Genomic DNA, 25844 nt, shown 5'->3' with positions numbered 1-25844 from the left:
AAATATGAAATGCTATATAATGATAACAGTTGTCACATTTTGTTGGATATTATAGCTATGTAAAAATAATATTGTCTTTGATAAGAAAAAAATATGGTTCTCCTCCACATATTATATTTACTTATACATATTCGTTTCATTCGTGATCTGTACTACATCAATAGAAACATCACATGTTAGTTACTATAGCATGTACAAGGCTATAGCGTGCAGCTAGGACGCTATTTATCCGGTTGGAATGATAGTCTAAATTTCACATCAAAGCTAATGTATAATAACTTTGGTAGAGAAATGCGTTTCTCCTTATCAAGAGTCTCATGTACTGTGCTCGGCTCCTTAGTATGTGACTGTATATCTCAGAAACGCAGAAACCGAGACTAAACTTTTATAAGTATTGACTCCTTTTTCTAAAAAAAAAATTGGTTTGGTGCACGGTTTCAGTGACCCTCCCTACTGATATCAAGTGTACCTTCGAAACCTCCTGACTGGTGCTTCATCAATGTGTCATGGGCTTGTTCCAAAAGAAAAGAAAAGGAACGAACAACACTACTATAAGTTCATCCGCAGAGTTTTGAAGTCTCATAAAGGAATGTATGTGCTTTACAAAATGCTTGCGCTGATAAATGATTCAATGGAAACACAGTGAGCACTTCTGAACACCGATCGGAAGAGTGGTACGCGCCAAACTTTCTGCAGTAGCTACCATTATAATTATAGTTTACATCCATTTCCGTTTCTTAGGATGCCCTTGCTTCACCAGATAAACCCGACCGTAGACACAGCTTCCTCCAGGCCCCGACAACGATCTCTGCAGAGCAACAGCAAAGGGAACACATAATATGGTTTGCTTATGTACTGTCACAAATCTATGTACGCTACAATGAATAATTCCGCTCCAAAACCTACGGAGATCTCGAATCAGTCTCCTTCACTATGTCAAAAAAATTTATTCTGATGCAATAGCGTATCTATTTTTGGATGTCAAATGTGTTACCGTAAAGGAGCTGAATGTGCTCAACTCTCAGAACAGTAAGTATAGAAAGAGGATTCAAATTTTGCAACAACGCAAGAGCACGGTGTTGATTTCACAAGAGTGTGCCCTTGACAAAAGAAAATTGTACTGCCATCCATGCATTTCCATCTAAAGACATAAATTGAGTCCAAATTCTAGAATGTACACAGCTACACATTTTGATACTGCAAAGTAGTACGAAAATTACAGGTCCACATACCTCCACTTTAGTGCGGTACTCCAATGGACACTCACAGACATGGCATTCTGCTCTATGAGGTGTTAGAATGGATTTATCTGTCTTAACAAATGCAAATACCTGAAAGCAACATGCTTTACTTACTCAGATGGCCGCATGATTAAAGATTAACACTAAAAGGAACCATAATTGATTACTATAGTTACTAGAACTGAACCTGACCTGCTCACCACAATTTGGGCAAGATCCTTTCAGTGCAACCAAATTGTTTGTCAACAAGCCTCGCAGTGCACCAACTGGAAAAAAAGCCAATCAGATGGTTTACCTATGTGTGGAAACTAAGACTTCAGATATGCAAAAGGCAAAAACTACAGGTGCCATGCAGCGCCAGTAACAGCTAACATATTTACTTAAAAGCTGCTCTTACCGGATGCAGATGCGATTGGGTAACCAACCAGATAGCCCAATCCGACTAAAGCCAGGTCGTTGATCCTTGTTATCATCTCAAGGGACTTTGGACCGTACAAGAGGTACCTTGCTCCGAATGCATCTCCGAACGCTAGGCTCAGGGCGTATAGACTGGGAACCAGAAAGGCTGAGGTACCAAACAGGAGCAGCAGCATCCAGATGCTTGATAATGCCATAAACATTGATTTATCCTCCTGCCCTAAACCCAAAGGTCGATGGAAACATTAAACAGTAAGCAAATGCTAGATAGAGTTTAGATAAGATGATATCATATTAGTGTAAAAGAAGAAACGTTACCTCAGCGTCGGCGTAGGTCGATTGTCTTTTGAGGCTGCAACGGGGGTACTTTACAACGGATTTGGAGCCATAAAGCCGGAGCTTCAACTGTCAGGAATGCATAATTTGTCAGAAGACAAAGTTGAATTATTAATTCGTGGATACATTTGAGTATCACTTCAGCACAGGAAATTTGGGAGACTAGTAACGCTTGAATTTACCTCAACTTTGTCAAACATGTCATCAACGATCAAAGGCTGGCCACTGTAGTAAGAATCCCTGGCCTGTAAGGAGGGTTGAGGGGTGGAACAACATCTTAATCGATAAGGGCTAATCAGACTAGGCAAGAACAATAATTTAGAGCTCTGAGAACATCTTATGGGTGTAGATCCAACATATATACGACAGGAATGCAGTTGTCTAAAAGTATCAAACTTTTGTTTTAATCTGAAAGTTTGATACGACTAAATCAGACCGAGCAAGAACAGTCTAAAGCTTGTTCCTTCTTCTCTGGAAATGAAGCAATCATTCAAGGCTTTGTTTTTTTGGCACGCACCTGGTGGTAGAGCGCCTCGAGCTTCTCCTGGCTGGCGGTCTCGATGGGCCCCACGTAGAGGCAGGACGGCCCCTCCAACGCCGCCCCGGCGCCGCGCAGCCCCACCCGAGGCGGCCGCGGGCGGCTGAGGCGCCCGCTCCCGGGGGCCGCCGGGGCGGCGGCGGCCATGGACGGTCAGTCTCGCGTGGACCTCCTACTTGCAGGGGGCAACTGGAACTGGAACCGTGCGGCGCGAAGCAGCAAACAAAAGACAACCAAATCAGGCATCAACTGGTCGTCGAGGTCGAAGCAAGCGAGTGAGGGCGAGTGGTGGTTGCGTGGAGGACACAAACCAACCAAGCGACGCGACGGAGAAGGGAAACTTGTGGCTCAGCTCAGCTCAGCTCAGCTCGACGGGGAAGATACACAAACGTCAAGCCAGATCTTTTCAGCAGGAGATTACTCTCTACTCCTAGCAGCTAGCTAGTGGTGGCGAGCGGCAGTGCGACATCGTCGGTCGACTCGAGTTTCTTTCGTGTCCGTCTGTGATGCTTACACTGGCTTTGTGGCCTTCACCTCATGTTCTTCGTTTCTTCCCTTATTTGTGGCTATTTATTGACTACTTCTTCATCTTCTTGTTCAGCTTTGATCTTATCCGGTTCTTGAGCTGTTCCTTGGTCGTAAACAGACACCTAGTCTGGTTGCTACCAATGTTGGAATACTCATTCTGCAGAGAGAACAGGGAGAGGTGTTACGCGTGACATCAGGGAGTCAGGGAGATGGGGTCTGTGGGACCCAGATGGTATTACGTTTTTTCATTGGTAAAGATTGCTGCACGTAACGCAAAAATAAAGAGGGATGCTAATGTTGAGATGCCTGAAATCTATGCTCTGTTCAGGCGATGCTATCAGCTACGGATCGAAATCGGCGAAGGAAGAGAGTAACAGCAAAAGCATTTTAGCAACAGTACTATATCAATTCCGTTAGGACGTTCATAATACGGTTATAGTATAAAATCTGATCAATCTAACGGTCTACGTCAATTCATAATACGGTTATAGTATAAAATCTGATCAATCTAACGGTCTACGTCAATTTAAAGCCATACAGGATCCTCTTCCATCAGCTGCACGATGCAAATGTTAGTCGCTGAATTCTTACTCTTGGTAGTAGCTGAATTCTTACTCTCATCGAGAGAGGATGACACTAGGAGTTGGAGTAATTTTTTCTTTATTTCTCACACAAATGCCATGCCAACCTGAGGGGTTGGGGATACATATTTATAAGCTGCTAGCCAGCCAAGCATATGCTAAGATGCTGTCCTAGATGCCAAGCATATGCTAAGATGCTGTCCTAGCTGTCCTAGATGCTAAGATGCTGTTCTAGATGCTAAGATGCTGTCCTAGATGCTGTCCTAGCTGTCCTAGATGCTAAGATGCTGTCCTAGATGCTGTTCTAGCTGTCCTAAATGCTAAGATGCTGTCCTAGATGCTGTAGCCCTAGAAAGGACCACAAAGACCAGCCAAGGACCACAAAGACTTATCCCATCAGCAAATCTAACAGGCAACGGATATTTTAGTCCATTTTGTTGAAACGGGCCCGCAGACAGGACCTGTTAGGTCAACTTCAGCGGATGCTCTAAATGCGCTGTATCCACTGCTACAGTACCAGCAGCGGTACTGTTTACAGAGGCTGACAGCAGGACCGAAGAGAGAAAAAGAGGAGTAGAAGGTAGAAAATAGGGTAGCTGCTGGAGATAAAAAAAATAAGGGATGTTGTAATAGTGATAAGGGATGCTGTAATAATATTTTTGAGGATGAAAATTTGAGATAGTTGCTGGAGATGATCTTATGATGTTTTAATTGCTAATGGGTGCGCGAAACAGATCATTTACGTAATGGGTATGTTTTTTCTGTTTCAGTTAAGCGGGCCCCTTATCACAAGCTTTTTTTAAGTAACTCTAATAGGCTCTTTACTTTTCTTTTATCCTAAATTTTAGCAAAAACTATAAAAAGAAATCTCTCTAACCGATTTTATATCCAACTTATTATTTTTAGAGCTCTCTATTTACCCTCTTTCACTCCCCATATCTAACAAATGCGAGAGATTTTCTATCCGCATGTTGCTGCTCTTGCGTAGGTGAGTGGATGAGAGGTGGGGGGGGGAGCAGGTGAGGACTGACAGTTGAATATGCGTTGTAAAAGTAGTTATCACACAAACTCACATCTTGTAAGAGTAGTTACCTCACAAGACATGCGTTGTAAGAATTTATAAGAACAGTTGCTACACAAACACACGTGTTATAAGAGCAGTTACCACACAATCATATATGTTATAAGAGCAGTTACCATACAAACACACATATTATAAAAAATTGTAAAAGCAGTTGTCACACAAGCACACGTGTTGTAAGAGTAATTACCACATAAGCATACGTTTTGTAAGAATTTATTTGAGCAGTTACCACATAAGCACAAGCGTTGTAAGTGCAGTTAAAAATATAGCCATCGAAAATAACATCGTTTAAATATGAAACAGTTATTTGTTAGTTACAAGATATTAATAAAATAGATATAAGTGGATTATAGGAACGCAAATTTAGGGAACCTGTAAGAATGAGATTGGCGACTAGCTGGGGTGAATAAACGTCTCAACAAATTTTTTGTGAAACCGATAGTCTTCTCCTATTTCGATCACCCAATACACCTCAAAACTCAAGCGAAAGCAAAAATCGAGAGAAATTTTAACAAGAGAAAATCGAGACAACACGACTGCATAAATGATATATGAACCATATGTTTCATTTAAGATCAATCTATTTGTCTTAGCACTCAAAACTCTCCAAATTGATTGTCTAGAGGCAAGAAAATTCAAAACCCCATTATATAAGCATGTGTATGCGAATTTTATGCCTCTAACAATAAGAAGAATGAACTCATAAGGTGATGAAATTTTAGCCAAAAATAAAAACGAAAATCAAACTTAAAAAGGAAAAAATTGCACACAAAGCAAGGGAACCAAGAGAGAAACTAGAAGGAGGAAAGTTCAAACATATGAAACAAAACAAAATTTATTATTTAAAGAGATCAGTTCTATTTTAAACGGATGACAAAGATTTACTCTCAAAATTCTCACATATTACATAGGTTAAGTATTCATCTTAGTCTCTACTAAAACTCTAACACAATGCTTTTATATAGGTGGTACAAGAGGTTTAAATGGTTGGTTCATCTTTTTATATAGCCATACTGTCGGAGGGTGAACTCCTCAAGCGGGGATCCGGAGGGACCCCTTTGAGATTCGGCCGGGGGATGATTCTGAATCCGTTTTGCGGGTGAAATAAATGGGAATAACTGAGATGCAGGTGGAATGGAATGATCAGATGCAGGAAGTAGTAAATGCTCAGAGGATTTTTAGACAGGTTCGGACCGCATTGAGCGTAACACCCTACTCCTGTGCGTATGCTATAAATGCTCTGAGAATGTCTCTTTGAGTATCTGCTGTGTTACAAGAATATTTGTCTAACTCTAGAGTTTCATGCTCCTCGTTCTTCGGTGCTCGTCCAGACTTCAAGACTTGAACCGAACTCTCCAACTTGTCTTTTTCCGAGGAGCCCACTCAACTTAAATAACCGCCGGGCGGTAGCGTGCCCAGAAAGGATGGCACGAGTCCCAAGGCGCCATAAATAGAAAGCAACCATCATGGTCTGCTGCGCGAGGTGACGGGGAGGGTTGAAACGCGTCCCGTCCGGTCTTGTTCGTCATCATGCCGTTTTTCAACAGGCGCCGCAAGGAGGGCCCACCGGACAGCCACCAAGCAGCCCGGCGTGCCCGTCCAGTCAGAGCAAGCCTGACACAGCAGGGCGGCAGACGGGGCGCCTTGGGCTTCGCGATGTTATCCCGAGGCGCGCCGGAAGTCGCGCGATGAGACCTGTGCATTAAATGTCCCCACGCCTCCTTGCCAGGCCGTGGCAGGGACTGGCAGCAAGCGTGGGGGGAACAGTTGGACCACGCGCCCTCTTAAATGTAGCATCGGGTCTCTTACCAGCTGACACCTCACCGCTGGGCCTCTGTGGGGGCTAGCGGCGAAAGACTTCTCAAGTCCTCGGGGAACCGAGTGCTCGGGGACCACCGTTCACGGCCCCGAGCACTCTCTCCCAGAACTGATTGTTCGGGTCCTCGGGGAACCAAGTGCTCGGGGGCCACTATTCACGGCCCCGAGCACTCTCTCCCGGAACTGACTTCCCTTGGGTCCTCGGAATACTCGGGTGCTCGGGGGCCACTGTTCTCAACCCCGAGCACCCTCTTCCCGATACTTGGTTTTTCTTAGCGTCGGGGGATTTGAGTGCTCGGGGGCCACTGTTCGCAGCCTTGAGCACTCTCCTCCCGGCACTTGCAGCCCTGAGCACTCTCTTCCCGGCACTTGGTCTTCTCGGGTCATCGGGGAACTCGGGTACTCGGGGATCACTGTTCATGGCCCAAAGCACCCTCTCCCGGAACTTGATCTTCTCGTACCTCGGGGAGATAACCCCCGCAGGAGGGCGTCACATGGCACTCTGCTGTTCTGGTCTCGGGACTCGGGGACCCCTAGTTTCTGTGTTACCGACACATACCTCTTTATTTATAGGCATAGAAAATTTGATCCACAAATTTACTAGCTTTTTTTCAAAAATACTCATATCTTATAGTACATTTCTACTTACTACCGGTGATATTTTAGTCTATTTTTTTCTTCATTCATCGAACAGTCACGCCGTTTTTACAACTTAGTTTCGTATCGACGCAAGCTTCAAGATGATGTTACATACTCCTCCAATAAAAAATGGGGGCACCACCTGATCGAGTCGAATTGAGGGTTAATGGGAGGTATTACGGAAAAATATGCAAATTCTGGTGACTAACAGTGGGTCCAAATCTATCGGAGACATACATAATGGCTTGATTCGGATATATGCAAAATCACAATGACAGCCACTAAATTTCATTAATTACAATAGTATTTTTTGAATAGGACAAATGTATAGTTGCACCAACCTAATTAACCCAACAGAAAACCCTCCAAAATCATTCCTCGCTCGCAGTGGCCCTATTCCAAAAAAAAAAAACACTGTTCGCTCGCCGCCGGCGTCAGGGCAGGGGAACCAGTCACCCCGCAAAGTCGCTCCTCGCTGCGCTGCGACCGCAGGTCCCCGCCGCCACCGCCCGAGGGAATGGAGCCCTCCACCATCGCAGCCACCGCCGGAGACGTTGGAGAAAGAGGAGCGCCAGATCTGCGGCGGCGGATGGCGGCGCAGCGCGCGGCGCTGGTGCAGCGGATGGCCGCCGGGCGCGACGCCTCCGCATCGGCCGCCTTCGGCGCCGCACTTGGCTCCGCACGCTCGGTCGCTGAGCGAGCCCTCTTGCGTCAAGGTACGCCCCCATCCCTCCCTCTCTCCTCTCATCTCCACAAAAGGTCCATTTCGTTTCCCCTTTCCCTCCCCCCTATTCTTTGCGGCTTCGAGCGCACTGATGGTGAAATGTAGGTGAGCGTTTCATGCCTGTGTCCCAGAAAATGTCGCTAAAGTTTTTTATTTGCCGTTCATATAGTACTCCCAGTGATTCTGGTTTTACTTTGTTACTTACACTAAGCTAGCGAGGATTGCTAGGTTTTCCCCCTGACTCTCTGACTGTTCGGTGGGAGTTTTTTGGGTGATTACTGCAGAGGAACTCAGAGGACTTAAGATTCAGTCCCGGGAGCTGGAATCTCAACTCGCACAAGCTCTATCTGGTAAGTGCAAGCTGCTTCAACTTGTACACATTTTGGGCTCTTGATACCAGTAAACTGTACTGCACCTGTTTAGTTTTGGAAGGCTCTCAAATACCCAATTTACTTCAGAAATATGCAACTCAGCTCCTTTGCCTTCTGTCTTGAGTTATGCCCACTAGTTACGATTCTACGCCTTGCTACAAGATGCCTGTTGTTAACTATCATAATTGGAAAGTAGAAATGGGATCCGCTGAAACTCGTAAAGGTGACCACGACGCAGATACCCCCTTTTGTTATTGTGATGATGCATATCGTTGTTATGTTTTGTTCTCATGTTGACACCTATTGCACGATTGAGCTGGCTTATCTTGTACGATTGGTTCATGACTGAAATCTAGTATAAACTCCCGTTGCAGTTAAACTGAGAAAGGAATCAAAACTCAAACTTACTGAGGGGTCATTTTCAAGTGCTACTGCGATAAACGAGCAGCTCAAGAACTCACTTATCGATCAGAGGAACAAGAGAGACCAATATGCTGCAGTCATATCAGATCAGCTTCAGGGTAACTTTGCCATTGTTTTTTAATGCTAGTTTCTGGGGCCTTTGTGACTTTATCCTTGACAAAAGTCATAGCATAGCTTTATTTCTGTTGTCTCAGTTGTTCCCCTGATTGAACTGTGGCTTCAAAGTAATATGGCATTGATATTACTTCATGTACTGTTACAGCTCTTGAAGCTAAGAGTACTGAAGATGCAACATGGCAGGAGAACATAGAAGAAGCTGTTTTGTGGTATGATAAGTTTCTTGGCTTCAAGGTTGTTGGAGGAAAAGGTAATGGACAATTGGAGTTTAATGCTATGTTTAATGATGCCATATTTCCTGACGAGTGTCCTGTTCTCCCTCAAGGTGTGAAGTTTGTCTTCAACAAAATTGACTCACAAAATCTGGTGAAGGAATATTCATTTTGCATAAATCTTGACAAAGATAGATATAACTGTGAGTTGAAGCTCCATATGAAATTTGGTCAAATGTCTTCAATGTATTCCTCATACTCCATTAGACATGTCTGCTTGTTAAATTATTTTTCCATTCTCAACAGTACTTCAATGCGATCCACACGTCAAAGATATTGAGGAACTGGTGAAGGATTTGAATCTCAATGATGATCTATTCAAGTTTGTAAGAACTGCCAGAGAGAAATTCCAGACTTCTACCGTGAATGGTACCCTTTTTTCTCTATATATTTTCTGTACAAAAACTACGAAGAAGTTATAAGTTCATAAACATCTCCTTTAAGTATAATAGTTGGTATTGAGCTACATGTATCAACCAACTCATCCAAAAGCCTAAGCTAATGGGGAAAAGTGGGTAATTCACTTATACTTTAACACTCCCCCTCACATGGAGGCTCTCAAGCCTCATACGAGAAAATAGAAGTTGGCTGCAATTTTTTTTTATTTAATTGTGCATGCCAGGATTCGAACATGAGACTTCTGGCCCTGATACCAACTCATCCAAAAGCCTAAGCTGATGGGGAAAGGTGGACAATTCGCTTATACTTCAATAATTAGTGTAGTTTTTTTCAATTTCCAAGTGCTAGTAAGGGGCGATGAGCTTAATCTGGCCTGTTTGCCCTGCCCCGAACACATCCCATGTATTTTGGCATGCCCTCAAATATGCACTATACACTGTCAATTGCAGAGGTTCCATGGGTTGGCTGATTCTGTAATTTTCGTTTTGGAGGACTTGCCAAAGTATATGTTGGATGTTTAAAATGACACAGCGAATGATTTTTACTTTGAAAATTGTGTCTTCTTTTCTCATGGAGTGAACCTTTGTTTGTCCCCAGATTTGTGTACATAAGCTTCTGTCCTTGTTCCGTGTAATCTATTAATTCTTGTCACTATATTCCTCAGGGTCTCTTCCGGTAAGCCCAGTTGTTTGTGCAGATGTTTCCCCTGTGCCATTTTCATCTCCAGTAACGATGTCAGTTGACGCTGGAAGTAAAGATGTCCCCAATCAAAGCCACTCTCAAAGTAAGAACAAGAGGCAGTCTCTTCCTGCTAAGAGAAGCGCGACAGCCCTTTCGGCAGCATCTCCTGCTGCTGCAGGATCTAGCTTGCGCCGCTCCCCGCGTTTCGTGGTAACTATCTCATCTCCTCTAGACGTGTTTCCAGCTAGTGAATGATTATCTAGAGGAAAACCGAAGTGGCATTGAGGCTTATGCAAAGCCTTTTTGACACTATGCGCAGAGGCGCAGACCCTCTCTTGCATGCAATTCTTGATAACTGATAGATACTACAAGTGAAGGAAATGACCGCATGTCCATATCTCAATTTTCACATTGCTTCTGCAGGGAATGTGGTCAGCTGTCAGGTGAAGCAGATCCTGACCTGGAGAAACTGATTCTTAGGCTTGTGATATAATGGTAGAACCAAGGCTGATAGTATGTTGATTCTACCTCCTTTCCTGAATCCTGATGGTGGTTTGCTTCAATGGGAACACCACCCATGGCTCGCACAAGTCAGTCTGTATAGCAGTGACATCGATCGTGTGTTGTATTATATGGAACGAAAATGTTGCAAGGTTGTGATTGCCTTTGAGCATCCTGGGTGTGTGTTTTTCTCTTGCTCCTCCAGCTATCTTACTTGTTTCCTTGCGATTAAGTTGTGATTCTATGGTTTTTTTATTAGTATATCAACCCTCAAATCTTGGCTCAGTCCAAGCTTCAACCCTGAAATCTGAAAAAAGAGGACCCTGAACTATTTAATCAGCCTAGTTCGCATCGTGAAACTGTGTGAGATTATTCTTTCTGTACGGTCTTCCATCTCAATTCTGGCCTTGATTTCATGGTGGCGCGATGCTCTCTCTGAGCTGCAAAAAGATTTGCTCTTCCAATAATTCAATAATGTTCTAATGAATCATGATTTGTCTTATAATCTCATCGCTTCATATGGAAAACCAAGGGACCTACGAAAATAAAAGTGCTTTTACGGTACGTAAAAAAGACATCGTATTGAACAATGGTAATCTAAAAGAAATTGGGATGGTAGATTGTTTTTAACAACGATGAAGCAATCCAACATCTTTGTTCTTGGATGTCAGTTTGCAAATTTCATGTGGAGAACAATACAGATTGCTTTTGATTTACCTCCACCTACATGTATCAACAACATGTTTGGGAATTGGCTAGGTTGGTACGATCGAAGCTCATGCTAAAGATTTGGATTGGGGTTGCAACAATTTGTTGGCCAATATGGTGGTGCCGTAATTACGTTGTTTTTAACAAGGAGAAAACTATTACTTACATGCAGGTGCTCAGGTACTTACTGGTTAGTCGTTGCTTTAGCCAGAGGGACAGACATTTTTGATTTAGCGTGTTGTACACCGGAGGTCATGACCATATGAAGATCTCGCCGGGCATCCGTGTAGGTTTAGACATCGACTTTGGCATGTGTTGATGTTTCGCTTTAGCATGGTGTTTTGCGGTTTAGCACCCTAGTGTTTAGCTTTGGACTGATTTTTTAAATAATCTAGGGCGGTTTGCACTTCGTTGTGGAAAGCCTGAGATCTTGTTACTTTTGACTACGTCCACCTGCTAAATGTAGAAGCCAAAAATCTTAGGGCGTGTTTGTTTGTGATTCTATTTTTGATTTTTTTTTGAAAAGCTATGTTTTGGTTTGTCTGAAAAATTAATTTTGAAAATAGATTGTTGATTTCTATAATATATTTTCCTTCTCAGTATATAGTTTTTTTAAAAAACGTCTCTTAACAAGTTTCTCAGTTTTAGTTTATTATCCTTAAAAATAGGTTTCTAACTTCTCTAAAAATTACTTCTCTAGAATCTTATTTATTCTGACTTCAGAATTTTCTAACTTTTATCAGCAACAAAAATAGAAACGGAAACAGAAAACAAACATAGCCTTAGTATTTCGGTATTGGAATCAAGTTTGCTTTATTGTTGAAAAATAATAATATTACAGTACGTTCTCAGCCGTCATCTAACAATGATCACTTTTGCAGGGGCGTAAATGTAATAACCGAGCACGCCGGGGGCCCAGGCGCAAAAAGACAAGACAGCCGCCCACCGGCTGTCGCCGCTATCCCATCTCCCACCTCGGGGATCCCGCCGATCCATCAAGCGACCGAGATGGCGAAGAGCAGGCCGTCGTCAAAGCAGTCGCGCGCGCAGCAGCAGAACGACGGGCACGCGCTGCCCTCGAAGCTCGCGCGGTACCTCGACCCGGAGGCTTCCTGGGACAAGGTACGCGCCAGTTACGCCTCTCGCCGCTCAGTCTTCTTCCTCCTGGCTACTGCCGCTGCTGCTGATTGCTTGGCACCGCTGCTGCTCAAGTGCTGACGCTTTCGATCTGGCTTGCCTTGGCTTTGAAAGGACCAATTGCTGGACGCGGTGCACTGGATCCGGCAGGCGGTGGGTCTCCTCTGCGGCCTGCTCTGGGGAGCCGTCCCCCTCGTCGGCGCCGTCTGGATCGCGCTGTGAGTTCCCGAACCTCACGTCTTCTAAGCTCCCCAATCCAGTCCTGCCTTGTAGATTTGTAGCTATCTTCGGTAGTCTGAGATGCCCATTTGCACTGGTGAAGACTAGTAGATTACTGCTACTAGTACTCGAATGCCAATTTGCAGGCACCTAACACTAGAGCAATGAGTAAAGGGCCTGGCAACTCGGCGCAACCAATGTTAAATTGAGTGATGATATATTAGAACTTGCGCAACCAATGTTAAATTGAGTGATGGTATATTAGAACTTAGGAGCAGTGTTACCTGGATACCCATGTCCGATTTTTTTACAGAATCCGACACGCATGTAGGATTCCGAGTTGTATTTCGCGTGTCTAAATTTCCTTTGTCGAATCGGACACTTAAATTCGAGTCGGATTCTGACACCCGTGTCTGTGTCCAGATAACACTGCTTAGGAGAGCGATTAATTTCTCAATGTTATTGGCTTAGGGAGGGGTGATTTCACCAGTGTTGGTGAATGGTGAGTGGTCAGATGTGCGGTCGAAACTGTTGTTTCTATTTTTAATTGCGCGTTGAATCTGGTTAACTGGACATTAGCAGAATTCACCGGTTAACTAAGTAGAATGGTGGATTTTGGCTACTGTCGCTACCCACAATGCTGATTCCGAAACCGTAGTGAACACTTCAGTTGGACCTTCTTTTCGTACTTGGATACATATTCTTTTGGTCTCAACTATTGTTGGGTTGTAAGTGATAAGGCTTTTCTTCAAATTTGTTGAGTTGAGATTTCAGGAATACGGATTGGGATACATAGTCGGCATGATCCATCACATTTACCTCTATCATCGTGCTTTCTAGAGGCTTGATTAGGAGTAGCAACGTTGCCCAGAATAGGAATCATTTACTTATTTTCTATATGGGATGCAACCAAGCAAGATTGCCATACCGAAAGTCAACTTTCAAGTGTTGTTGCCATGACCTAACATCGCAGGAAATTGTGTTTCACTGTTGCAGCTATTAGCCACTACTGTATTCATGCTTCTTTAAAAAAACAATTAATTTGGTACTGATCTTCAATCAGTATCAGTACGGGAGCTTTTGATACGTCCTGTAACAACATACTATGGCCCTTCTACAGATTTGTGGCTATTTCTACTGGTATTATTTATTGGTACTATGCATACCTGTTGAAGATTGACGAGGAAGAATATGGAGGCCATGGGGCACTGCTTCAGGAGGGACTTTTTGCTTCTTTCACCCTTTTCCTGGTAACTACCCGCATCAACAGAACAAATAATCCACCTTTGTCCACTCAAAACTTATTTTACGTTCGGTTGCTTGCAGCTTTCATGGATTCTACTATACAGTTTGGCTCACTTTTGAGAAGCTCTTTCGTTGAACATACCATGGAACATTTGCTCACCATGCCGGACGGAAGAGACTTACCAGAACAGTATGGATCAAGGAGCCCTTTAGAACGAGCAGTGTATTAAAACGGTTCACCTTGTAATGCTATTTCTCAACTCCAGTGTAATTTTGATAGAATTGGTTTAACTCAGCGCGAGTTATTAGAACATTGCTTGTGGAATCTTGAATCAAGGGGGGAAATGGTGGTCAATGATCACCGAGTTAGCACATTGTTCTGTTAGTCCATCAATTATAATCTTCTGCACACTGGAAAGTAGGGTGGTACCATTCTGAGGTCTTTTGACAATCACCTCCCGAATTCTTGACATTTCCTAGTTCCACTTGCAAGTTAGGACTTATTGTAGTCATTTGGGTGACAAAAAATTTGTGTAGAGTTTTCAAGTTTTCTACGCAATTAGTATGTCTATGCTTAGATTCTAAATCCATCGAATTATTCACATTAACCTTCTGTTTCCAAACAAGCGACAGAGGCAACAGTTGGACAACAGAGTAAGCATGCAAACAAAATAAAGAATCATCCTTGTGTGGACTTAGTTGTTGGAAGCGAGGAGCAGCAAACATTCGGCAATCTCTACTAATGAAACAGTCCGGGATGAAATGTTTCATTAGAGAAATGAAGGCAAAAGAAGCAAACGACAGTACACAGAATGCCCAAAGCAAAATATATGGTCAAGGGCACGAGAAGTTAAGAGGTAAGAAGCAACAGAACGAGGCTGTTGATGTCAGGGCTCTTCTCACCCAGTGTGCACAAGCGATAGCATCTAAGAACCGTCCATTTGCCAGCGAGCTACTGAAGAAGATGAGGTATCACTCTTCACCATATGGAGATGGCTCTCAGAGGCCGGCAGTTGATGGTCTTGAGGCGCGCTTGTCTGGGACCGGGAATCAAATGTATCAAAAGCTGATGGTAATACGAACAAGCGCCACAGAGATGCTAAAGGCCTGCCTTCTTTTTATTACAGCATGCCCTTTCGCAATTGCAGCATACTACTTCGCCAACAAAACTATTCTTCATATATTAGAGGGAAGACCAAGGGGCTAACTAGTTATTCACATGGGAGGATCATGGTCCGACGATTACGCAGAAAGAAACGTGTTTGATTTATCACATGTATCTATAACATATATTATCCCTCCAAGATTTGGAGCGTTCTCATGTGTTCGGGCACTGTACCTACTGTAGCAGTGGACCCCACATATGTGTACATATAGATATACAGATACATATACGTATACGTACACATATATATACATATATATATGTATATTTATGTATGTATGTACATATATATGTGCATACATATACATATATTTACACATATAATATAATTTTATTTTCGAAAAATTCCAAAAAATATCAACAGGAATATTAGTTATATTAATAAATCGACTGAAATAATCTAAAATACAAAGAAAAATATATAAAACTCAAAAAATATGAAACAAATTTTATTAGTTTCGTATTACTGTTGTCTACATGCTACAATTATGTGCATACATGAAAGTACTATTGTTTTCCTTATAATTAAGTGAATGTGTTAAATATTGATAAATTCATAAGTAAATATTGAGATATCATAAATTGATTTCTTTTGTCATGTTCTGTGAAAAAAAGAGCGCGGCGTAAGCGCGCCAATCCGCCTAGTTGTTTTAGTCTAACTTGACGGATGTAAATGTACACATACAGTCTAGCTCGAGAGAGATGCTCAAATCAAGTTCGCTCTGTGGTATGGTTCGGTAGATACAGGCTCATGCATTCACTTATGCAGATAAATCCACTTATTAGTATCATAAAATCATCTTATGCTAGCAATCAATCACAATCTCAACTCTTGTATTCGCTCATATAACTTCAGATTTGATCAACCAAATAAAAACTCAGCTCAGTTTGCTCAATCAAATACAACTAATCAAACACTCTTCTTTTCAATAAATATAATTCTACCCAGTAACTTTCGCTCAGCGTATGTATATAATCTATACGGACAATCGATCACACCCAATAAACATATAGTTGATTTTGGCGTGGCCACTACTAATCCAACGCTTTGCAAGCGCGAAGGTGGGCCCCCAAATCTTGGTATCACGGGTATAGACATTCCCCAGCCAGGTTTTCTACCCTGTAATTTTTTTGAGACAGGAAAGCAGTTGGCTGAGTACGCAGAAATGTTCGAAGTACCTTTCAGTATCATGGAGTTGCCTCGAGATGGGAAAATGTCGCCATCGAGGATCTCAACATTGTCACGGATGAGGTACTCATAATCAACTGCATGCCAAATTTGAAAAATCTTGGCGATGATACAGAAGACATAGATAGTGCAAGGGATAGGGTGCTGCGCATCATGAACAGGATGCAGCCAGAGGTCCTCATCCTTGGCGTTGTGAATGAATGGATTGTACAGCTCCCCCTTCTTCCTGCCAAGATTCAGAGAGGTTTTGCTCCATTACTTTCACTGTTTGACATGACAACTGTTGCTCCAAGCCACGAAGAAAGGATACTGATACAGAGATATCTCCTTGGGGCGAAAGTGTGAAAGTGCAGAAAGGATCGAGAGGCCGGAGAGTTACAAACAATGGCAAGTGAGAAGCCTCAAGGCAGGGTTCAAGCAACTGCCTGTTAATCAAGCAATCCTAAAGGGATCAATAGATGTAAAGATGAAGTTATCATGAAGATTTTGTAATCAACGAAGATAGCGGTTGGATGCTACAGGGATGGAAGGGGAGGATAATACATGCACTCACCTCATGGAAACCCTAAGAATCATGTACTAATTAATCAGTAAGATCAAAGTAGATCGTTGCATGCACGTCAGCTATACTAGTAATAATGCTGTGACGAGCTTAGATAATTTCAAACCTACAAGGTAGCGATGGAATCTTCAGCAGAATGGCTCTGAGTACTGCAAATTACTTATGTTGGCTCTGAGTACTGCAAATTACTTATGTTGGCGGAGTATTAGAGACAATCTTGGAAGAAGATGACATAAGATTTTTGTTTATTCTCCACATTCTTTTCCGAATTAATGTAACTGTCATACTACATAAGGAATCCATGAAATTTAAAAGGGGGTGACATGTGTATGCTAAATTTGTCCACAAACATGTTTTTTATTTGTTAATGCGTTACTCTACCAACTATGAGCATTTTTTTATCCTTCAAACATTTTGAATAATTGAGCAATCAGTAATTGCTTCGCTTGTATTTGATATGAAATTAGTAGGTCATATTTTCTTTTTCCCAATGTAGTTTTGGTAAACTTTGGCTCGTCAATTGTGAAGCTGGTTATCGTCCTTTCTCTATCATGATTGGCGGCATGAAAGTGCATTGGATTGTAAACAACAAGGTTTCTATGCTTGAATGTAATACAAATCAATTTATTGTACTCTGTTATTTGCATAACTAATCGAAGGGCATTAATTTTTTTAATGAGTCTGAGCCAAAGCTACATGAAAAGCTTATTACTTTGTAGCTGAAAATTGCAAGGGTACTGAACCGGAACAAGGCCCATTTGAGAGAGTTGTGGCTTGCAGTGTTACCTGGACACCCTTGTCCAACTTTTTTTGCCGAATCAAACACCTGAATCCGAGTCGAATTATGACACTCTTATCCGTGTCCAGGTAACATTGGTGGCTTGTGCAGAAGCCGTGTAAGCCTAGCTTGCTGGAAAAGCTGCTCCCAGCCGGCTTTGCTTGCTCATTGTTGGTTTCTTAAGCCAAAAAAAACATATGCAAAAACTAGAGGCGCCCTACTAGAAAAGCGTACAGAAGGTGAGGCTCTTAAAAATCAGAAGGCTAAGTATCTAGCCAACTAGTTTCCAGGAGCTTATATACGTTGGATAATGAATAATTACCTTAAGCACTTCATTGCAATTCTTTTACCCTACAGAACACAGGGGCATCATGCCTAATTGCACTTAAGAAACCTTAAATGCTAACAGAAATCATAAACATTATACACAGAATCCACTGTCCATTATGAAAGGGAAACGAAGGGGGGGAAATCGCATGGAAATAATGTTACATGGAACAAAGGTTATATTGTATCAATTTAGTAAAAAAAAAAATGAAACTAACCTTACTCAATACACATTTCATATCCCTTCATGAAAATCGCCCTCATTTCTTGGCCAGACTGATCTTATCTTCTTAAAAGCGACTGCTAACTTGTGCAAAAAGAGCCCTAAAATCTGTAGTTGGTGTCCCTTCACCTTCAGGTTTTGATGCCAGATCAAATGCCTTAAACTTTGCCTCCTCAAATAGCAAGGCCTGCATGGGAAAGCCAAATATTGATCAGCCAATAGAATCATCACTTACCACAAGAGATTCTCTACAGAGAGATAAACACACATGCAATGCATTATATAGGTAGTAACTGCAGAAAGCTGCAACGTATGTATTTGGTATATGCAAAAAAATATTGAGCAGTAGTTAGTCTACAGGAATGTGTCTTTCGTTGTATGAAGCTACCTGTATGCAAACTTCTGCTACATCTGCCCTGGCAATAGTTTTTGTTTCAGTCTTTAAGATCTCATCATCCTTCCCAACAATCAACTCTCGCAAACCACCATCTTTATCTTGCAGTCCTCCAGCCCTGAAAAAAAAAGGAAAAAAGGAGAAGAGTATATTATCAACACACACATTCACAATTATAGCTTTAGCAACTCTCTTTTGTGTTACAACCTTATAATAGTATATGGTAGACCAGAGTCCGCTAGGTACTGTTCCGCCTTCCGCTTCCACACCTGCAAGTTTAGAAGAACATTAATTCTTTTTTTTTTTTTGCCAAACAATGCAGTATTGCACATGATATACACATGCACACATAACACATACACACGGACACACAAACATAGAGCAGAACAAAATGAAAGAAAACCTTTGAATATGCTATATACCAGTATATTCCCATTTCCTAGCTTGTTTAATGGGTGATCGATGTCTGTTCCACCCATGGATCCAACCAACAAAATCTGCTTTACACCGATGTTCTTGGCTGCATAAAGATGCAGGAAAAAAAAAACAGAGAGACACAGAGAGAGATTAAGTTCATAGAAAAAAAAGACACAGCATCCAGTCATTTTGAAATCACTGGTTGAAATTTATAGCATAAAAAACAAGTTACATACTATTTGAATCTTTACATAATATATACACAAGACAAAGGTTAACATTTACCAGCATCTATTTGATTCTTTTGACCGATCCAGTCCACCTTAAAACATTGACAAACAACAAAGCACATTAATTTCAAAGAAATGCACGAGTTTGGCACTGGTAATGTGAGGATGTCAAATGATTTCTGTCACCTGCTCAGGATAACACCCTTCTTCAAAGTAAAACTCGGGACGCCCTCCTTTGCTAGGATCGAACCCTGGTTTCATCTTCGGGACCGCGCTGGTGAGGATGATGAGCGCGTCAATGCCCTCAATCGCAGAAGCTATGCTTTCGGGATCCCTTATGTCTCCGATGAACACATCATCACCGCCGCCTATTTTACCTCTGCTCTCTTCTGTCCTGACCAGCCCTCTACCCACAAATTGACCTGCCCTCTCCTTCAACTTCTTGTACACAATTTGGCCTGGATTATCACAGAGGAAAAAAGGATTGTAATCAGTGACAAGTACATAAACACAAGACTCCGCTAACTGGTTCCAAGAAACTGCTTAAAAGATGCCACATTTACCAATCCCACAAGCAATGGGCGGGGTCTAATTCTAGGTAGTATATTACAAGAGCAAAAGGCGAGAGATTTACATAGGGTTCATAAATTCCAAATGAGTGGAATCGAAAGAAACCTGTTCGGCCGCCGGCGCCGGTGACGAGCACGGTGGGCAGCGACCCACCGCCGGCCCCAGCGGTCGCCGAGACGGCCAGTCCGGCCCTCCTCGGTCCCCGCATCGCAGCACTGACATGGCAGGGAGGCCTGATAAGTGGGCACGTGAACGGAGAAGACACCCGCACACACGTCGTTGCCGCAGCCGCCGTGGCCATCGTTCGCCGGCGAGTGAGCAGCTTTGGTTGCTTCACTGTCTCCTTATCGCTTTCTTCCCGCTTGTGACGGATGTTGGGTCGCTCGCTGTGGCCGCTTTGTTTTATTGGGCCTCGTGGGCCACTCGTTAGGATCCGATATAATGAGTTCCATGACCTCCGAAAGTACGAGAACTTGTTTTCCCTTTTGAAACTTATGACCTTAATTCGTTGATACTAGCACTATTCAAACTATCTCGAATTCGATTCACTGGAATGTAGTAATGCTTCACTCGATCATTGAAGGAGGGTTTACTATTTTGCTCGCATGTCATCCTAAACTTATTATTGATGTGTCACTTAAAATTGCGTGTATTTCACATAAAATTCATGTTGTTGACATGGCAAAAATTTATTAACCACCTTGCCATCAAGAATCATATTCCCTCCGTTCAGAAGTAGTACATGTATTTTTTTAAAAATAAATTTTGTATATTTTAACTAACATTTAATCAAATTATAAAAATATCTAGTATATAAAAATTATATAACTAGATTCATAATTTAAAATGATTTCACACTATATAGGTTTTGTAACTATAAATTAGTTTATGAAAAAAATTAGTTAAAATCTAACTTCGACGACGAGCCAAAAAATACATCTACTATTTTTAAACTGAGAAAGTACAAAACAACCATAAAAAACAAACTCAAGGCATCTTGCTTTAGACAAGATTTGGAGTGCCCATGCAAGGCAAGATAAGAATGCCTGCATGACCATCTCAAAAACACCATGCCGACAAGGAGGAGGAAAATAAGTCACGCATGATGTCGCATGCAACCTCTTGCCTATATTATTCTCTCCACAATGGCCAATAACAAGAGCATGGATGGATGAAAGTCTAGAAGCTCGTGCTCTTCCCTTGGTCTCTTCTCCTTGTCTAGCATACAGAGGTAGCACCATGCACTCCATTCCTCCTATAAATATGGAGCCATGCCAATGGCAAAGGGAGAGACTACACACCATCCATCCACCAGGAAGTGCCCGGCCAACAACAGTAGTCGAAGCAAGAAAAAAAAGATAGAGAGAAGCTAGGTACACACAATAAAGAAATTAGAGAGAAGCCATCTCTTTCATTTATCCATCAAAGAAAGTAAAAAGAGAGAGAAAAAAATGTAGCCCCAAATATCTATGAGCATATGAAACCATGAAATAGAATTATTCTTGTGCCTATTTGCGTGGTCTCGCGTATTAGTTCGGTGTGCATATAGCAAAGAGTTGTGGTGTGCATACATGCTTGTGTGAGAGTGAGCGCGTGTTGGTGCACGTGCATTGGCATGACCACACGAGGGCATGGTTCACAAATTCATCCAAAACAGTGAATTAGCTGTTGACTTATAAACTGACAATGATATAAAGTATCACCGTCGATTCTCGAATTGAACCAACAGTGCTAATCCATTTATCACTGCCAGTTCTAGCCTTAAATGGCAGTGATAATCCATCAATATATGTAAAAATACTCTACCACAAACTCTCTAGCATTAGAATTTATCTCAAGTTTGATCTCAAAGTTAAGATAGAAGCCCTATACTGAAATGCTCATGGTAGAGTATTTTTATATCTAAATCTATATTCGTAATGAAAAATAGGAACAGATATTACAAAGCTGTTGTACTAGGAGTTCTTTGACGCTCGTAATGATACAACAGTTATACGCCATCTGTTTTACATCTTGCGCTATCCGAGTGACAATAGTAAATCTAAATAAATTGTGAAAACACAATCATCTTGAAGCGAATGTATTTTCTACCACTCATTTAGATTTGCATATTACCACAATCTTGAACACTCAACTTGCCACTTGTTTAGTTAGGGAGACGGGGATGGAGAGATGGGAAGAGGTGGATCAGGAAATGGGGAGACAGGGCAACGGGCTCGGGAGATGGCGAGGTCAGTGATGAGCTCAATAGACAGCAAGGTCGGCAACAGACTTGGAGATGGTGAGGGCTCAGGGAAACGAGGATGGACGCGAGGTGGCTCGGGAGAAGGAGATGACGATGAGCTCGAAGGATGTGGAAGATGAGCCCAAGGGGTAGAGGTAGCCGCAGTGGCCACGGTGACTATAGCATCACTTCGACCGCCACTACCCCTCGGGGGTGGCTTCTGAAGATTGGGAGCGAAGTGAGATGAGGCGTAAACTGAGGGAGACAAGCTCAGGGAAGTATTATCACTGTTGGTTCATATTCGCTTGATTATTGCTCCGTCAGTGAGCATATGAACCGGCAATGATAACCCCCATCAATATCGGTTTAAAATACAAGACAATAGAGATAAGGATTATCACTATCAGTTCGTATTGGTTGTATTATTACTCTGTCGTATTACGAATCGACAGTGAAGTAGTCAGTTTGTATTAGCTCAATTATCTCTCTGTCGGTGATGTGGGATCGAGGAAGGTGACTAGAGGGGGTGAATAAGAGCCTCACGAAATTCTTCGATGACCTATCCTAATCTTTCATCCAATACGTCTCAAATAAAAAAAAATAGAAGCAATAAATTGAGAGAAATAAACCATTCCAAACATCTTCATGAAAAATCATAGCTCCAATGGATAAATCTGAATCCTAGATTCTATATAAGATCAATCCAAGTGTCATAGCTCTCAGAACTTGCAAATAGATGGGAAAACACTTAGATCCAAAGAACTACACACCTGATGAAGAAACTCTCTAAATTGATGGATCTAGCGATGGAAGATGATACAAGACCAACTCATATATGATTTTTATCCCTCTAGCAACAAGAAGAACAACTCCAACACGGTGAAAAATTCATCTCTTCAGTAAAAACAAAAATCACCACAAAAATTGATAAACTTGCAATCATGCAAGGGAGCCAAAAAAGAGAAACTAAAATAAGATGAACACAAGCATAAGAGTAAACACAATATTCATTATTTGCTGAGGAATGTCCTCTCTCTCTTCTAAAACCCTAGAACTCTCTTCCAAATGCTCTCAAATGGCTAACTCAAGGAGACTCTCAAACCCCTCCCCTCTATTTATAGGTCTTTAGGAGGTTTCTTACCCATAAATTTCCTACGTTCCTTCCCCCCCCCCCCCCAAGTTTTCTAGATATTTTGCATTCCAAGCAACCTAGCTTTCTTGCTAGCCAAAGAATCTTTCCGATGATGACATGTGTAGTCCGTCTTACGATCTTAACTGCCGATAAGTCTCTCCTGCTCCTAATCCCACGGGTCACTTTGTCACTTGCACCGATATCTCTTTCGCTTGACTTTATCAACGCAGCATATTCATCCACCTTCTCCTGCTTTGCTTGCTTTCTACGTATACAGCTAGAATCACCCTTGACTCCGCCCGACCTCCTTGATCGTCCGGCACCGAGCACCCTGCTTAGCCCCGATCATCCTACCATCGACCGTCAAGTTTTATCCATCACATACACATCACAAGACAATCACACGCGTTTCTCCAACTTCATCTCCAATTAGTCAAAATCAAAATTCTCTGTCGAAAAGCTCATCACAGAAAATCGCTGACACCGAATATTTCGGTGTGTACAGTCTCTGATCACCGGATCATCCGATGTGTACACATCTTTCCTCCACCGAAAACCTTCTAGAAAAAACTCCGATGAAGTCTCCGATGTACACTTCTTCTGAGCACAAGACCATCCAGTGTGTACAACTCTTCTCTCCATCGAACCAAAGGAGATTTACTGAAAAATGCTCCGGTGAAGCATCCGATGTTCACACCTGCTCATCACTAGACCATCTGATATGTATAACCACGATACAAGCATTGCAGTATCTCCTGAAAAATAGTCTAGTATGCACTTCTTTTAATACCGAACCATCTAGTGAGTTTTTCAATTTTCACTTCTAAGTGAAATGCTCCAGTGTGAAATCTTCTGAATACTAGACCATCCGATATGTACAATTTCTCTAGCTCTGGATCATTTGGTGTGTACATTTTTACTGGCTTAGAAGCATAAAACTCCAACTCCTATTTCTATACTTCTTCGGTTAGTTATAATCAAAATCATGCATAGTCAAGCTCATGCAAATTAAACTTAACTTAATTTAGATTTTGTCAATAACTCATCATATATAAACCAAGGTACATATCAATTTAGTTTCTCGGGTGAACTTTTGAACCGGCAAGTAATATCACTGTCGATTCGTATGTTAAACTTGTCGGTTCAATTTATGAATCGTTAATAATATCTTATCACTACCGGTTAGTTCTGAATTGATAGTGAAAGAGGAGCAGGATGATATAACCCTTTGTTTTAAGTAGTGCGGGTTCTCTCTTCGGCTAGCTTGTCCCTCTTAATTTCCGACCATCGATCAGATCGGTCCCGCTGCCGCCGATGGCTGAAGCGGCCAGCGCCGAGAGGAGAGAAGCGGTTCAGCTAGGAGAAGACAAATGGCGCTGATATATATGATGGACGAGAGATCGATCGATTAAAGATCTAGCTATTGTCCGCGTCAATTTGCATCCTCCTATATATTTAGCTTGAGGAAATCCACGCATGCTTCAAGCCTTCAAGGGCATGACATCTGCTGTCACGATCGAATCGACGAAATTTCGAATGCACAGCACAGCTGCTAGGGACCTTTATTTCCTCTGTGAACAGAAAGGGCAGTGGTGCTGTTGCTTGTGTTTTGTCTGGCTCTGCTCAGTTGGGTTCAGTTACCAGTCGGGCAAATAAGGTCGACCCGGACAGTCAGCCAGTTTGGTGGCAGCATCCGATGATAGAAATGGAAGGAGCCCTCAGGCCCAGGTGTGAGTGACGTGCGCGTCCCTGTGCCTCTGTCAGGTGGGCCCCACGCCGTCAGTTGTCTGTTTCACTCGCTACGCTCACCTCTCGATCATGCATATCTCACCTCCAATTCTCCGTAGGTACAAATTACCAGCTGAAAGCTGACTGATTGCTTCGGAGGAAGGCAGGATGGATGCTGCAAGCGAGGAGAGTGCCAAGCCGGCGAAACGGCTGACGAGGAGCATCAGCAGCAACCGGGTCGGGGCGCGGAGCCGGTCCGGCAGGAGGTGGTCGTCGTCCTCGGACGTGGAGATAGAGACGGCGGCGGGAGGAAGCACCCCCACCGCGCTGCTCAGCCGGAGCTACTCTGCCGCCGCGGCGCCGGTCGTCGACGAGGGCGGCGGCGCGAAGCAGCAAGCGCGTGGCGAGGGGACGGAGCGCAGGCGGGAGGGGAAGCTGGGAGCGAGCGCGCGTCTTTCCCGGAAGATCAAGGAGCAGCGGGCGCGGTTCTACATCGTTCGCCGCTGCGTCTCCATGCTCGTCTGCTGGCGCGACGCTGACGCCGCCGCCGACTACTAGCTCCGTCGGTCCATCAGTCGTCGCCATTAGGGATTCCGCATGCATGCCGTATAGTAATCATGCCGGCCGCCGGCCTCCATTGTTCCCTTCCTTAATATTTTCTTCCTTTCTTGATTTCCTTAAGTAGTTTAAATTTACTCCTTGTTTGGGATCTATGAGACGATTTTCGCCTACTTCGTGTTTAATTCTCGGTCTTGTTGCTGCTGCGTGCAAGTACCAGTTGTGCAGCGCGACTTAGAATTTTCTTTCAGGATTCAGACACAAGCTAGCTCCGTCCGCCGGTTGAATCAAAGAAAGATGGAAACAATCATGTCTTTCTCCTTGGTATCACATTGGAAAGATACATGCATGGATGCATCGATCAATGG

At 42.8% G+C, this 25844-nt stretch overlaps 5 protein-coding genes across 8 annotated transcripts; 3 read left to right on the top strand and 2 right to left on the bottom strand.

Moving 5' to 3' along the window:
* Positions 1-528: 528 nt before the first annotated feature.
* Positions 529-3074, bottom strand: LOC133885422 (PGR5-like protein 1B, chloroplastic). 2 transcript variants are annotated; one of them, XM_062325136.1, is made up of 8 exons: positions 2844-3074; positions 2512-2727; positions 2177-2239; positions 1977-2063; positions 1639-1873; positions 1434-1507; positions 1233-1331; positions 529-808 (listed from the first exon to the last, which is right to left on the bottom strand). In XM_062325136.1, the coding sequence occupies exons 2-8, from the start codon at positions 2677-2679 to the stop codon at positions 719-721; spliced, it is 816 nt and encodes a 271-aa protein (XP_062181120.1). In that variant the 5' UTR covers positions 2680-2727; positions 2844-3074; the 3' UTR covers positions 529-718. The 2 variants fall into 2 exon arrangements, with proteins under 2 accessions (XP_062181120.1, XP_062181119.1); XM_062325135.1 differs by having other exon boundaries at positions 2512-3074.
* Positions 3075-7552: 4478 nt separating this feature from the next.
* LOC133885421 (kinetochore protein SPC25 homolog) lies at positions 7553-10955 on the top strand. Of its 2 annotated transcripts, none has more exons than XM_062325134.1 (8): positions 7553-7898; positions 8191-8256; positions 8652-8798; positions 8963-9067; positions 9143-9232; positions 9336-9458; positions 10186-10379; positions 10593-10955. In XM_062325134.1, exons 1-8 carry the CDS (start codon positions 7700-7702, stop codon positions 10614-10616), a joined length of 948 nt encoding a protein of 315 aa, XP_062181118.1. In that variant the 5' UTR covers positions 7553-7699; the 3' UTR covers positions 10617-10955. The 2 variants fall into 2 exon arrangements, with proteins under 2 accessions (XP_062181118.1, XP_062181117.1); XM_062325133.1 differs by having other exon boundaries at positions 7556-7898; positions 10153-10379.
* A 1339-nt stretch (positions 10956-12294) lies between these two features.
* Positions 12295-14351, top strand: LOC133884912 (uncharacterized). The gene is made up of 4 exons (XM_062324513.1): positions 12295-12500; positions 12630-12733; positions 13855-13984; positions 14061-14351. Exons 1-4 carry the CDS (start codon positions 12387-12389, stop codon positions 14097-14099), a joined length of 387 nt encoding a protein of 128 aa, XP_062180497.1. The 5' UTR covers positions 12295-12386; the 3' UTR covers positions 14100-14351.
* A 2084-nt stretch (positions 14352-16435) lies between these two features.
* On the bottom strand, positions 16436-20235 carry LOC133884911 (uncharacterized protein At5g02240-like). 2 transcript variants are annotated; one of them, XR_009903179.1, is made up of 8 exons: positions 19940-20235; positions 19451-19722; positions 19320-19356; positions 19040-19137; positions 18825-18886; positions 18612-18735; positions 18219-18410; positions 16436-16559 (listed from the first exon to the last, which is right to left on the bottom strand). XR_009903179.1 is itself a non-coding variant. In XM_062324512.1 (7 exons), the coding sequence occupies exons 1-7, from the start codon at positions 20133-20135 to the stop codon at positions 18291-18293; spliced, it is 909 nt and encodes a 302-aa protein (XP_062180496.1). In that variant the 5' UTR covers positions 20136-20235; the 3' UTR covers positions 18046-18290. The 2 variants fall into 2 exon arrangements, 1 of the variants encoding a protein (XP_062180496.1); XM_062324512.1 differs by lacking the exon at positions 16436-16559 and having other exon boundaries at positions 18046-18410.
* A 4851-nt stretch (positions 20236-25086) lies between these two features.
* LOC133885775 (small polypeptide ROTUNDIFOLIA LIKE 3-like) lies at positions 25087-25655 on the top strand. Its single transcript, XM_062325523.1, has one exon. The coding sequence runs from the start codon at positions 25087-25089 to the stop codon at positions 25474-25476; it is 390 nt and encodes a 129-aa protein (XP_062181507.1). The 3' UTR covers positions 25477-25655.
* Positions 25656-25844: the final 189 nt, after the last annotated feature.

The sequence above is a fragment of the Phragmites australis genome, chromosome 11 (assembly GCF_958298935.1).
Source record: "Phragmites australis chromosome 11, lpPhrAust1.1, whole genome shotgun sequence".
NCBI lineage: Eukaryota > Viridiplantae > Streptophyta > Magnoliopsida > Poales > Poaceae > Phragmites > Phragmites australis.
This window is presented reverse-complemented; position numbering and strand designations above follow the sequence as displayed.

Coding starts and splice junctions, on each gene's coding strand:
- LOC133885421 (XM_062325133.1), top strand. CDS start 7,700: ATGGAGCCCTCCACCATCGCAGCCACCGCCGGAGACGTTGGAGAAAGA. Junction 7,899..8,190: donor GCGAGCCCTCTTGCGTCAAG/GTACGCCCCCAT, acceptor TGATTACTGCAG/AGGAACTCAGAGGACTTAAG. Junction 8,799..8,962: donor CATATCAGATCAGCTTCAGG/GTAACTTTGCCA, acceptor GTACTGTTACAG/CTCTTGAAGCTAAGAGTACT.
- LOC133885775 (XM_062325523.1), top strand. CDS start 25,087: ATGGATGCTGCAAGCGAGGAGAGTGCCAAGCCGGCGAAACGGCTGACG.
- LOC133884911 (XM_062324512.1), bottom strand. CDS start 20,135: ATGGCCACGGCGGCTGCGGCAACGACGTGTGTGCGGGTGTCTTCTCCG. Junction 19,357..19,450: donor AAGGGTGTTATCCTGAGCAG/GTGACAGAAATC, acceptor CAATGTTTTAAG/GTGGACTGGATCGGTCAAAA. Junction 18,887..19,039: donor TAGGAAATGGGAATATACTG/GTATATAGCATA, acceptor CTAAACTTGCAG/GTGTGGAAGCGGAAGGCGGA.
- LOC133885422 (XM_062325135.1), bottom strand. CDS start 2,679: ATGGCCGCCGCCGCCCCGGCGGCCCCCGGGAGCGGGCGCCTCAGCCGC. Junction 1,874..1,976: donor CGACCTACGCCGACGCTGAG/GTAACGTTTCTT, acceptor GGTTTAGGGCAG/GAGGATAAATCAATGTTTAT. Junction 809..1,232: donor AGTACCGCACTAAAGTGGAG/GTATGTGGACCT, acceptor GTTGCTCTGCAG/AGATCGTTGTCGGGGCCTGG.
- LOC133884912 (XM_062324513.1), top strand. CDS start 12,387: ATGGCGAAGAGCAGGCCGTCGTCAAAGCAGTCGCGCGCGCAGCAGCAG. Junction 12,501..12,629: donor CGGAGGCTTCCTGGGACAAG/GTACGCGCCAGT, acceptor TGGCTTTGAAAG/GACCAATTGCTGGACGCGGT. Junction 13,985..14,060: donor CTTCTTTCACCCTTTTCCTG/GTAACTACCCGC, acceptor GGTTGCTTGCAG/CTTTCATGGATTCTACTATA.